The sequence below is a fragment of the Cnephaeus nilssonii genome (assembly GCF_951640355.1).
Source record: "Cnephaeus nilssonii genome assembly, chromosome: 2".
Lineage (NCBI taxonomy): Eukaryota > Metazoa > Chordata > Mammalia > Chiroptera > Vespertilionidae > Cnephaeus > Cnephaeus nilssonii.
The window spans coordinates 15,303,296-15,314,167 of NC_137073.1; the positions used below are offsets into that span (position 1 = coordinate 15,303,296).

Here is a 10,872-nt window from a genome sequence, read left to right on the forward strand (position 1 = left end):
CCTGGCCCACAGCCCGGGCTCCATGAAAGCGCTAACGGTCTTCACCGAGGCCTGCGGGGCAGGGTGGTTAGGCTGGTCCAGGAGGGGAGATCCTTCCCAAGACCCGCTTTGGGAAATGATGGCCCTGGGCCTGGTCTCTTCCCGAGGCGGCTGGTCCCCGCCTGCCCAGGCTGCCCCCTGGTGGCAGGCCTCCGCCCCTCTCCTCCTCCTCTTCTGGATTCAATCTTGAAAGGTGGAAAGGATCTTTCAAACACATTCTGGGGTGCTGGGGGTAAGGAAATCACCAACATGGGAGCGAGAGATACCCCAGTGCTTGTCCATCCCAGTGTCCCTGTGACCAGGGACGCCGCGTGGGGGTCCCAGGAAGGCTGTGCCTGCCTGGTAGCTCTCTATGCCCAGACCACCACCAGAGACACCGTGGGATTCACCGTGATGAGTTACTCAGCACTGGCTTCTGGGAGTCCCTCCAAGCAGGCACTCCCGCCAACAGCTGCACCAGCAGCAGCGCCCCAACCGGAGTGCCCGTGGACTCCTAGGCAGGGCCATAGAGGGTAGAGGGTCCTCGGCATGCTGCCCCCGAGGAGGAGGTGAGAGCTGTTGAAGGGTGTGGGAGAACCAGGCTTAGGTTGAGGGGTTCGAGGTGTCCTGGGACAGAGGCTGAAGCTCCCATCCAAAGGGTTCCAACCTGCCCTTCCCTCCTCCTGTCTCTTCTGCCCTCGGAAGTTGTCCACAGGGCCCCGCATTCACACACGGCCTAGGCCTGAGGTCCCAGCCCGGCGCTCCCTCCTCCAGACGCCAGCTGGCATATCTACAGCCAGTTCCCAGGCTTCCCTGGAGAGATGGAGAGCAAGCTCAGCCTGGCCGAGCCTTTGCCATTCACGCCCAGGGTGATGTGGATTCACGCCCAGCCCTGCCCCTGACGCCCGGACCCAGGTCTGCCCGTGACACCGATTGAATCCCCCAGGTCTACTCATGACCCTGGGATCGACCTTCTGCTCTGACCCCAGGACCTCCCGGATGTGTTGCTCTGCCACCCGCTGAGCCTAGGGACAGGGCTGCTGGGGAGCGTGGACTCAGGCAAGCCCTGCAGCTTGCAGCCCTCATTTCCCCCATCTGAAAAACGGAAATAATAGTGATGTGCACCTCTCGGAGCTGCTGGGAGAGCCCTTCACATACACCCTTCCAGGTCCCCAGGCATGGCAGGACACCTGCTGTGGGATGGCCCTCTGCCAGGTCACCTTTATTGCCTCCAGACACACATGCCTACAAAGGGAGCAGCCCAGCACTGGGGGCTGGAAGCCTCCATTCCAAAGAGTCCCAGAAACCCCCAAAGGAATCCCTGAGCCGAGGTGCATGCTGGGACTCAGCCTTGGATGGTGGGCCAGAAGCAGGAAACACTAAACTCTGTTCCTGGGGAAGTGGAGCCCAGACTGGCAGGGAGGGTGAGAGAGCAGCTTAGTGCCTATGGGGGACACATGAGAGGTCTGAAAGGGAGAGGTGTGAGGTATTACAATGGGGAGCCTTCTGAGGGGAAGGGGCCAGAGAAGGTCCCTGGAGGACAAAGGATTTGGTGGATGGCGGAAGGCAGCTTTCTGGGGAGGGTTTGGGGAGAAGTCCCTGTGAGACGCTGCATGCTGCATTCCTGGCAGGGAGTAGGGGAGGGCATGGGTTTGAAATGTGAGGATGAAGGTCTGAGGGTTGAGCTGCACGGTTAGGAAAGCCCCAGGGAGACGGTGCCCCCCAGTGGTCCCAGAAACAACAACAAGGCAGTGGAAACCATCCCAGCAAGGCTTGGAGAGAAGCTTCTGTCATCTGGGGCTGAGCTCCGGATTGTGCTGAGAATCCATGTGGTGTAGACACTGACGTTGGTGTAAACACCTGGCTTCTTGGAGAGGCCACAGTCAGACCCCCAGCTCACCACCCCTGCCTGGGTCCAGACGCCATCAATGTCACAGACCAGGGGGCCTCCGGAGTCACCCTGGGGAGAAAGAAGAAGTCCAGAAGTGTAGGGCCGGAAGCTGGACTGCTCAGGGCCAGCTGCCCTCCTTACATGGGAGGGGAATGAGGTTTGCAGGCCCCCCAGGCCCATCAACCTCTCTGCAGTGCACAGAGGTCTGGGCGTTTGTGGAAGGCAGCAGGGTTGGCTGGTTCAGGAATTGGGGACAAAATCCCTGGCAGGTGGGACAAGCAGGAACACCCTAGTCTGCATAAAGCTGTGTTTTTCAGAGTAGGGGCTCGGAGGAGAACTGTGTTGCTAACAGTACTGTTTGTTTCTTTTTGGTGAAAAAAAAAATCTGAGATAAAACAATACTAAGAGGTGATGGGAGATAGAGTCTGTTTTGCTAATAAGAGCAGCGAAGGAAAGACAGGACCAACCTGGCTCAGCATGACCTGCTCCTTAGGAACATTGGCTTAAGGCCTCCGTGTGTTATTTGGGGACAGACATTTCTGGCCCCAGAGGAAAAGCCTTGGGGAGAGGGCTGTGTCACAGTTGGCTTAAGCACACTCGCAGGTGTTCCATGTCCTGATAATATTTTGTGATATTTGAAAGGAAGATAGGGTTCAGGAACTTTTCTTTTTGAAGGGACCCTCGTATTTAAAAAAAATAAAATGTCGCCCTCGTCTGCTTTGGGGCCCCCACTGGGGGTGCATGCTCACCTGGCAGGCGTCCTTCTGGCCACCCTCGAAGCCAGCACACAGCATGTCCTCCAGGATGATGGGCTCCTGGCTGGGGGTGATGGAATTCTCGTGGTAGTAGGCGTCACAGGTCTGGGTGTCAATGAGGGGCAGCTGCAGCTCCTGAAGAGTGAAGGGTGGAGGGAGCGCTGGGGAGGGAGCAGGAAGCAGAGCTCAGCGGGGACACTGTGGCCTACTGGCTCCCGCTGGCTTGCCCGCACTTGGATGGACTGATGACAAGAAGCCATTTCTGTGTGTTGCTCCTCTGCTACCTGAGGAACAGGAACCTGCATTTGTGCTCAGGACACCCCAATGGACATGCCAGTGTGGCAAGGTGAGCCTGTGTTTACCACTCAAAACACCAGGAAGACATGGTCTCTCCCTCCCGGAAGCAGGGCATGCACGGAGGTGTGGCCGGCCCCTCAGCCTCCCTCCCAGTGCCCGGGCAGGAGCGTGGGATGGGCACACAGTAGAGGCTTGGGCAAGAGCTGAGACCTGGTTTCAGGGCCTGGCTCTGGCCATGGACTGTAGTCAAGCCACTTCCGCCAATGGCCCTACTCCTCTGGGCTTTCCAAGGGTCAGGTCAAAAATGGGTTGAATCATGTCCCTCAAAACATCACGTCCACCTCAAACCTCAGAATGCGACCGTGTTTGGAAACAGAGGCTTTGCAGATGTAATAGTGAGGATGAGGTCAGACTGGGTTAGGGTGAGAGTGTCCTTATATCAGACAGAAAAGGAGGAGACACAGGGAGACACGCACAGAGATGGCCGTGGGAAGACAGAGGCAGAGAGCGCAGCCAAGGAGCCTCCAGAAGCTGGGAGAGGCGGGAAGTAGCCTCCCCTAGAGCTTCTGAAGGGAGGGAGGCCCCGAGACACCTCGCTTTCAGATTATTGAGCTTAGTACCTGGGTGAGAATGGATTCCTGTTGTTTTAAGCCACCCAGGTTGTGGTCATTGGTTACGGGAGCCCCAGGACACTAATCCAAGGTGACATTACAAACGTGATGATGACCACAACGGTGATAGGTGCTGATCAGTACTGAGAACTCACTCTTGCTTGGCCCTGCTGGCAATGCCTAAAGTCATTCCATGTGTCGACCGCATGAGGTCGGCACGTTTGAGATCTCCACTTGCCGGAGGAGGAAACCACAGCCTGGCAAGGCTGACTGGTGGAGGTCACTCAGCCAGGGTGAGGCCTGACGGTCAGGCTCTGGCCCAGCCCCTCTGCTGGGCCTGGCATTCATCCTTCGGTTACTGGAGGCTGGGATGATGGATTAGGGAAGCCCAAGATGCGGGTCTGGGGTGGTGGGCTGCCATTGGCAGGGGCTGTGCCAACAAGTGCGGGTTCCATGTCCAGCCTGAGTGAGGGTGGTGGCAGGTGCAGCTGCCCCTAGGGAGCGTGTCAGGAGCAGCCTCCGCTGTGTCATGACGGACCCACTCCACAACCCCCACCCCCCGTCGCCCGCCACCAGCTCTAGATGTCCTCACCTTGATTCGAGTTGATGTTCCCCCAGCCAGTCACCCAGCACCAGGTGCCATGACCCAGTGGGTCTCCAGGTTTGGGGAGGCAGACTGGAAGGATGAGTTCACTGAAGTTGACTGGGGAGGTCAGCTGCACCAGGGCGATGTCCCCACTGCTGTGCCCGTCCTTGTAGCTCGGGTGGGTGATGAGCTGGGCCACCGAGCGGTAGTGCGGAAACTGGCTGATCGGGGGGTAGGAGAAGATGGTGCCCAGCATCACAACGTAGGCTTGCAGTGGTTGGTTCCTGAGGCCGAAAATCAAGAGGGTCTTGAGGCTGTGCCCAGGTTCCATGGGCAAGGGCTAAGGACAACCTTGATTTGAGGGCCCTAACTTTACAAAAAGGATGTGTGTGTGTGTGTGTGTGTGTGTGTGTGTGTGTGTGTGTGCGCGCGCGCACATGTCAACAATGACAAGCACCTTGCTTAATCCACAAGCAACCCTGCAAGGTGCCCAGTTCTCCCTCTGTTTGGTGGGAGGTAAAGTCACCTGCTCAAAGGCTGCCCAGCTGGCAAGTAGTGGACTTGAGACCTTGAATTTTCAAGGGACATGCTAATGTGGGAACTTTTGGTTTCTGGGAAATGAACCCTTTCTTGGAAGAGTCAGTGCTGAGTCTGTCTCCTCCCCCACTTTCTCCCCAATGCTCAGCCTGGGGACTGAGGGGTCTTGAGTGGGTAAGATCCTAGGAGGACACATTCCTGGACTGTCTCCTGCCCAGTCTCCTGTTCAAATGGGGAAGAGAGGGTGTCAGAGAGGGGTGAAGGGCAGGTCCCAGCTGGCCCTGGCTCAGATGCTTACCGGTCAAAGCAGTGGGCTGCAGTCAGCACCCAGTCCTTGGTGATCAAGGAGCCCCCACACACATGCTGTCCATACTCCTTGAGGCTGACCTGCCATGGCCACTGGCCTGGCTGGGCATCCTGCCCGGACATGATTCGGCCTGATACGAGTGGGCGTCCACAAACTGCAGGGTAAGGCGGTGGGCCGGGTTATACGAGGTCCCCTCTGCACTCCCCTCACCTTACAGACCTGCCCTTGTTTATCCCTGCCCTTTTCAGGCTGACATCTTGTCCCCTCTGATTCAGGACCCTTTCTTTACGGGAGCACTTACGACCCTGGGGGGAGGTACACAGCAGCTGAGGTGGGGCAAGTGAGACCTGGGGGCCTGGATTGCTCAGTCCAGAGTAGTGGGCACAAGGAAGGTCAGACCACCTTGGCCGGGGTTCTAAGGGAGGGTCTGAACGCAGCGCCTGGCATTGGGGTTTTGCTAGAAGCCATGAAGGTGCTGTGTCTGGGGAAGTGGCCCCAATGATCGGGTTTCTTAGAGGACCTGCCCATGTACCAGGCTCTCAGGGCAGGGCTGGGATTACATAATCCTCTCTTTATCTGTCTCCCGAAAAACCCAGGCTCTCTCTCCTGCAGTGCCTTCTCCCCACCTGATATTTGTCCTACCTGAGTCCAGGTTGGTCGCTCTGGCATTTGTCAGGTTGAATGGGAGAGCTGGGGGGCTTCCCTGGAGGATTAGCGGGAGAGAGAACAAGGTGACCATGCGGGCCAGCTCCATGGTTCCTTCCAGCCGCCACTTCCCGGATGGCTGTCCGGGTCAGAGTCCTCAGACACACTCAGGAAGGGGAAGATGACTGCAGCTCCAGCCCAGGTTTCTCGGCCCGCCCTGGGGCGGAGCTGACACCTCCACTCCAGGCCTTCCGCCCTTGCAGTGCTCCTGGGCACAGGGACCCTGGCCTCTGCCACATCCTTGGCAAGACCCTCAGGCCTTCCCTCCTCTGCCCAGGCCCTGGCATCACAGCCCAGCCTCTCCCGCCCCCTATGGGGGAGCACTTACTGTGTGCTGGCACTCCGCCAACCATGCCACATGCCTCTGGTCTGATTTCCCGGGAGCTACTATGAACCCTCCTACAGCGGAGGAACTGAGACTCTGATGTTTGAAGGATTCGCTCAAAGCCCTACAGGTGGCAAAGCCAGGTAAGTCTACTCGGTGTTGTGTAGTGCCCAGCACCCCTGGGAGGGGTAAGGGGTGTGGGAGCAGAACTGCAGACTCTGGGGTACATCCCACTTTGTACCCTCAAGCATTCATTTTCAACCCGGGGCTCTCCGGGGCCCGAGGTGGGCCCTGGATGTCTGGGTTCAGAGGAGGGACCCTTTATTCAAGGAGGCGAAGCAGCTGGAGGAGACAGGGATTCTCAACCTGGATGACGCCCCAGTGATATTCTCCTCTGAATACAAGGGCCCCCTGCCCTGGCCTGCAGCTGTGCCCCTGGCCCCCTTGGTCAGAGGCCTTGCAGAGGTGGGGTGGGCCAGAAAGGAGAGCTGACCAGCCTTGGGCACTAAGCAGGAGGGAGGATGTGGGAGACTTTTCCTGATTCCTAAGTTTTCCCCACTTGCCGGAAAGTGCCCATCCTTCCGATGGCCCCCACGCCCATCAACCTAACCTCCAGGTAGTTCCCCCTCCAAGGGCTTATTACCCCTGGGGGCACAGTGGTTCTCCGAGGCCCCAAATGCTTGATTTAGGCTGAAATCATGCTGAGTACTCCAGTGTTACTGCTTTTTCCCCTCTACCTGATCTCTTGATTTGAGAAAAAAAATGTTGATTCGTTTATTTCTTGAGTATTTAGAACTTTTTTTTTTTCTTTATGTATTTCAAAGCTCTGTTGACAGGGGCATAAAGGCTCACGCCTCTTACATCTTTTCAGTGGCTTGTAACTTTTATCAATGTAAAACACCCCTATCTATAGTTCATTGGGTTCTATTTTACCTGAAATTATCTGATATGTGATACTACACACAGCCACTTTCATATTGTTTGCAATTTCTTTACCAATATATTTCTTTCAATCAAGACAAAATGAAAACATTTATGATTCCTGAGGGGCAAGTCTTATTGGGGACTCGAGCCCCGAGCCCAGAGAGTTCTTGGCTACGGGCAGGAAAGAATTCAGGATGCCAGCCATTCAAGAGGTCGAAGTAGGAAAGCAGGTTTTATTGAGCAGAGAGGACAAGCGAGAAAGGCCACTCCACACACAGGGGCAGACTCTCCTCACAAGAGAAGGAAGAGAGACCCCAACCATCTCTAGAGGTTGAGCTTATAAGTTTGCAGTTTCTATGGAAAATTGCTGATCTGGGGAAATAGAGAATGGAAAAGCAAAAAAAAAACCACAAAAAAACATTGGGATTAACCTTAACCTTTACAAGGTATATTTTGCGGTCTGTTTTCCCTTTATGGGATGGGTAAGCGATAAGGTATGGCTGAGTAGCTATTAATCAGTCTTTGCAGGAGTTTTCTGTGTCCGGAGTCTCTTAGTGGTCTAGCTGAGTTCCATGTCGGGCAGCACAGAGCAGGCCCCTGACTTAACTTTGACGTTAGTTGATTTGTATAATTCCCATGCCCCTTTTCTATATCACTTTGAAATTGCAAAAAAATTAAATGTCTTAACCTACTTGCCCTTATTGAAATATACTTGCTAGAATACTTGTAAAGTAGTAAACTAATTCCATTAACAGAATTATTGATTTTTGTGACGACAAAAAAAGGTTTTTATGGTTCATTGATACCTTTTGGGGACGAAGGCACATCCTGCTTAGTTGAGATGGTTTGAGAACTCCTAGATTATCAGAATTATGTAAGAGCCAGCTCATTGAATAAGAAACCTGGCTTAAAGACATCACAATAGTCCTTACTGTAATCATCAGTGAGTTCCTTAGAACCACACCCATTCAGTAATCCTTTTGTGTGCTCACAGGTATCTGGTCAAGTGTGATATTGAGGAGGTAAGACATTCACAGCCTAAGTGCTATGTTCTGAATGTTCGTGTCTCCCCACTCCCCCAAATTCATATGTTGAAATCTCCCAGAGTGATGGTGTTCAGAGGTGGGGCCTTTGGGAGGTGAGTTGGTTATGAGACCAGAGCTCTCAGGAATGGAATTAGAGCCCTTATAAAAGAGACCGACCCCAGAGAAACCCCGCTCCTCTTCTGCCATTTGAGGGCACAGAGAGAAGGCAGTAGCTGGGAACCATGAAGCGGGCTCTCACCAGCCACTGAATCTGCTGGCGCCTTAATCTCAGCACTCCAGCCCAGGAGCTGAGAGAAATAAATGTTGGTGGTTGATAAGCTACCCACTGTGGTATTTTGTTACAGAGCCCAAATGTACTAGGCCACCGAACCAAGCATTGGGCTCAGAAATGTTTTTCCCATGTGTGTACAGTACATTCCCTGTTTCTGCTGATGCTACTCTCAGAATATACAGAATGGAGGAGATACTTCTTATTCATACTTACCTAATCCGGGATAGTTCATAAGGCTGTAGGCTGATACCTGGAGTACATGGAATCAACACCAAGTACATACCTGCCTTTCTAATGATCTGCTGATGGGGATTCTACAGCCTGGCCTGGTCTGTGTCTTTTCTCAACCTTTTATTTTACTTAAAACACTTTTTATTATGGACATTTAAAAATATGCACAGATGCCGCCCTGGCCAGTATGGCTATTTATTTGGAGTTTTGTCCCATATAGTGAAAGGTTGCAGGTTCAATCCCAGTCAGGGCACATACCTAGATTTTGGTTCCATCCCCAGTTGGGGCATGTATGGAAGGCAACTAATTGATGTTCTCTCTCACATCAATGTTTCTCTCTCTCTCCCCCTCTCTCTAAAATCAGTGAACAGCCCTGACTGGTTTGGCTCAGTGGATAGAGCATCGGCCTGCGGACTGAAGTGTCCCGGGTTCGATTCCGGTCAAGGGCATGTACCTTGGTTGCGGGCACATCCCCAGTGCGGGGTGTGCAGGAGGCAGCTGATGGATGTTTCTCTCTCATCGATGTTTCTAACTCTCTATCCCTCTCCCTTCCTCTCTGTAAAAAACCAATAAAATATATTTAAAATCAGTGAACATATCCTCGGGTGATATGTTAACCAGTAAACAGCCATCCTAAAAAAAAATGAATGAGCAGATGCACAGTTTAAAGAGTTTAAACAATTATCAACATAGAACCAACCTTTTTTATTATTAAACTAGAGGCCCAGTGCATGAAATTCGTGCACAAGGGGGGGGGGGAAGTCCCTCAGCCCAGCCTGCACCCTCTCCAATCCAGGACATCCCTCTTGCAATTTGGGACCATTGGCTCCTAACCGCTTGCCTGTCTGCCTGCCTGATTGCCCCTAACCATCTCTGCCTGCCGGCCTGATGACCCTAACTGCTCCCCTGCTGGCCTGATTGCCCCTAACCGTCTCTGCCTGCCAACCTGATCGCCCCCTAACTGCTCCCCTGCCAGCCTGATTGCTCCCTAACTGCTCCCCTGCCAGCCTAATTGCCCCTAACTGCCCCCCCTGCTGGCCTGATCACCCCCTAACTTACCCCCCCTGCTGGCCTGATCGCCCCCTAACTGCTTCCCCTGCTGGCCTGATCACCCCTAACTGCCTCTGTCTCAGCCCCTGCCACCATGGCTTTGTCCGAAAGAACATCCAGAAGATGTCCACAAGATGTCCGGTCTAATTAGCATATTACCCTTTTATTAGTATAGGTTTATTGGACATGATATTAGTTAATAAAACTATATAGGCTTCAAGTATAAAATTCCATAATACATCATTTGTGTATTTGATTGTGTGTTTACAATCCAAAGTCAAATCTCCTGTCACCATACATTTGACACTCTTTACCCTTTACTACCCTCTCACCCCCCTTCCCTCTGGTAACCACCATACTGTTGTCTGTGTCTATAAAACCAATCTTTAGATTCCTCCATGTGGGGAATTTACATTTTTCTCTCATGTAATCTGCCCCTGTTAAATTTTTGCTCTAAGTTCTGACCATATTTCTCTACCATATCTTCAAGTTTGCCAATTCTTTCTTTAGCAATGTCCATTTTATTATTCAGCCCTTGGTCTAAAATGTTGTACTTCAGCATATTTAAAATTTTCAAACACTCTTTCTTGATCTCTAATTGCTCTTTTCCCATATTTTCTTGTTTAATGAAAATCTCCAAAGTTTCTTAATCCTTGGTTGCTGTGCAGTGAAAGGTTAGCTGACCAGGTCTAGGAATCTCCAAACCGGCACAGCCCAAAGGAAGCACTGGCCCTTGACCAGCTCCTAGGAAATGGCCCCTGAGACCTGGGATGTCCTGCCTGAAAAGAGCGCCTCATGACAGGGAGTCGGCGCCACTCTAGAGAGCTGATGCCAACAAGGTATGGTGGGGCCTTGGGTCACATTTTGTCAGCTGGACCTCTGGACCAGCTGGGGTCTGAGCACAAAGGTCACTTACATGGGTACTCACTCCATGCCCACGTGACGGAAGCCCAATAAACACCTCAGACACCGAGGTTCAGGTGAGCTTCCCTGGTTGGCAATACTTCACGTGTGTTGTCACAAACCATTGCTGAGAGAGTTCAGCACTGCCCACCTGACCCCACGGAGAGGACAGCAGGACACCCGCCCGGGTCTCTCCCGGATTCCGTCCTCTGTGCCGTTTGCATTTGTTGATGTTATCCATAGCCATTCACTGCAATGAACCATAACCAGGAGTGTAATAGCTCTTCTGGGTTCTGTGACTCCTTCTCGTGAACCATTGACGCTGAAGGGGGTGCTGTGGACCCGGCTTGGATGTCCATTCATATCGATGATGGAAGAGCCAGTTTGCTGGCGTGGGTGCCCTGCAACCTTGCCC

General features: G+C 53.2%; 1 protein-coding gene across 1 annotated transcript; it reads right to left on the reverse strand.

Annotated features, from left to right (window-relative positions):
- Positions 1 to 1,249: 1,249 nt before the first annotated feature.
- Positions 1,250 to 5,798, reverse strand: LOC307113815 (serine protease 33-like). Its single transcript, XM_079795756.1, has 5 exons — positions 5,645 to 5,798; positions 4,994 to 5,156; positions 4,165 to 4,442; positions 2,659 to 2,825; positions 1,250 to 1,978 (listed from the first exon to the last, which is right to left on the reverse strand). The coding sequence occupies exons 1-5, from the start codon at positions 5,754 to 5,756 to the stop codon at positions 1,712 to 1,714; spliced, it is 987 nt and encodes a 328-aa protein (XP_079651882.1). The 5' UTR covers positions 5,757 to 5,798; the 3' UTR covers positions 1,250 to 1,711.
- Positions 5,799 to 10,872: the final 5,074 nt, after the last annotated feature.

Coding starts and splice junctions, on each gene's coding strand:
- LOC307113815 (XM_079795756.1), bottom strand. CDS start 5,756: ATGGAGCTGGCCCGCATGGTCACCTTGTTCTCTCTCCCGCTAATCCTC. Junction 5,157..5,644: donor AGCGACCAACCTGGACTCAG/GTAGGACAAATA, acceptor CTTACCCTGCAG/TTTGTGGACGCCCACTCGTA. Junction 2,826..4,164: donor GAACATCAACTCGAATCAAG/GTGAGGACATCT, acceptor CTCCCTCCCCAG/CGCTCCCTCCACCCTTCACT.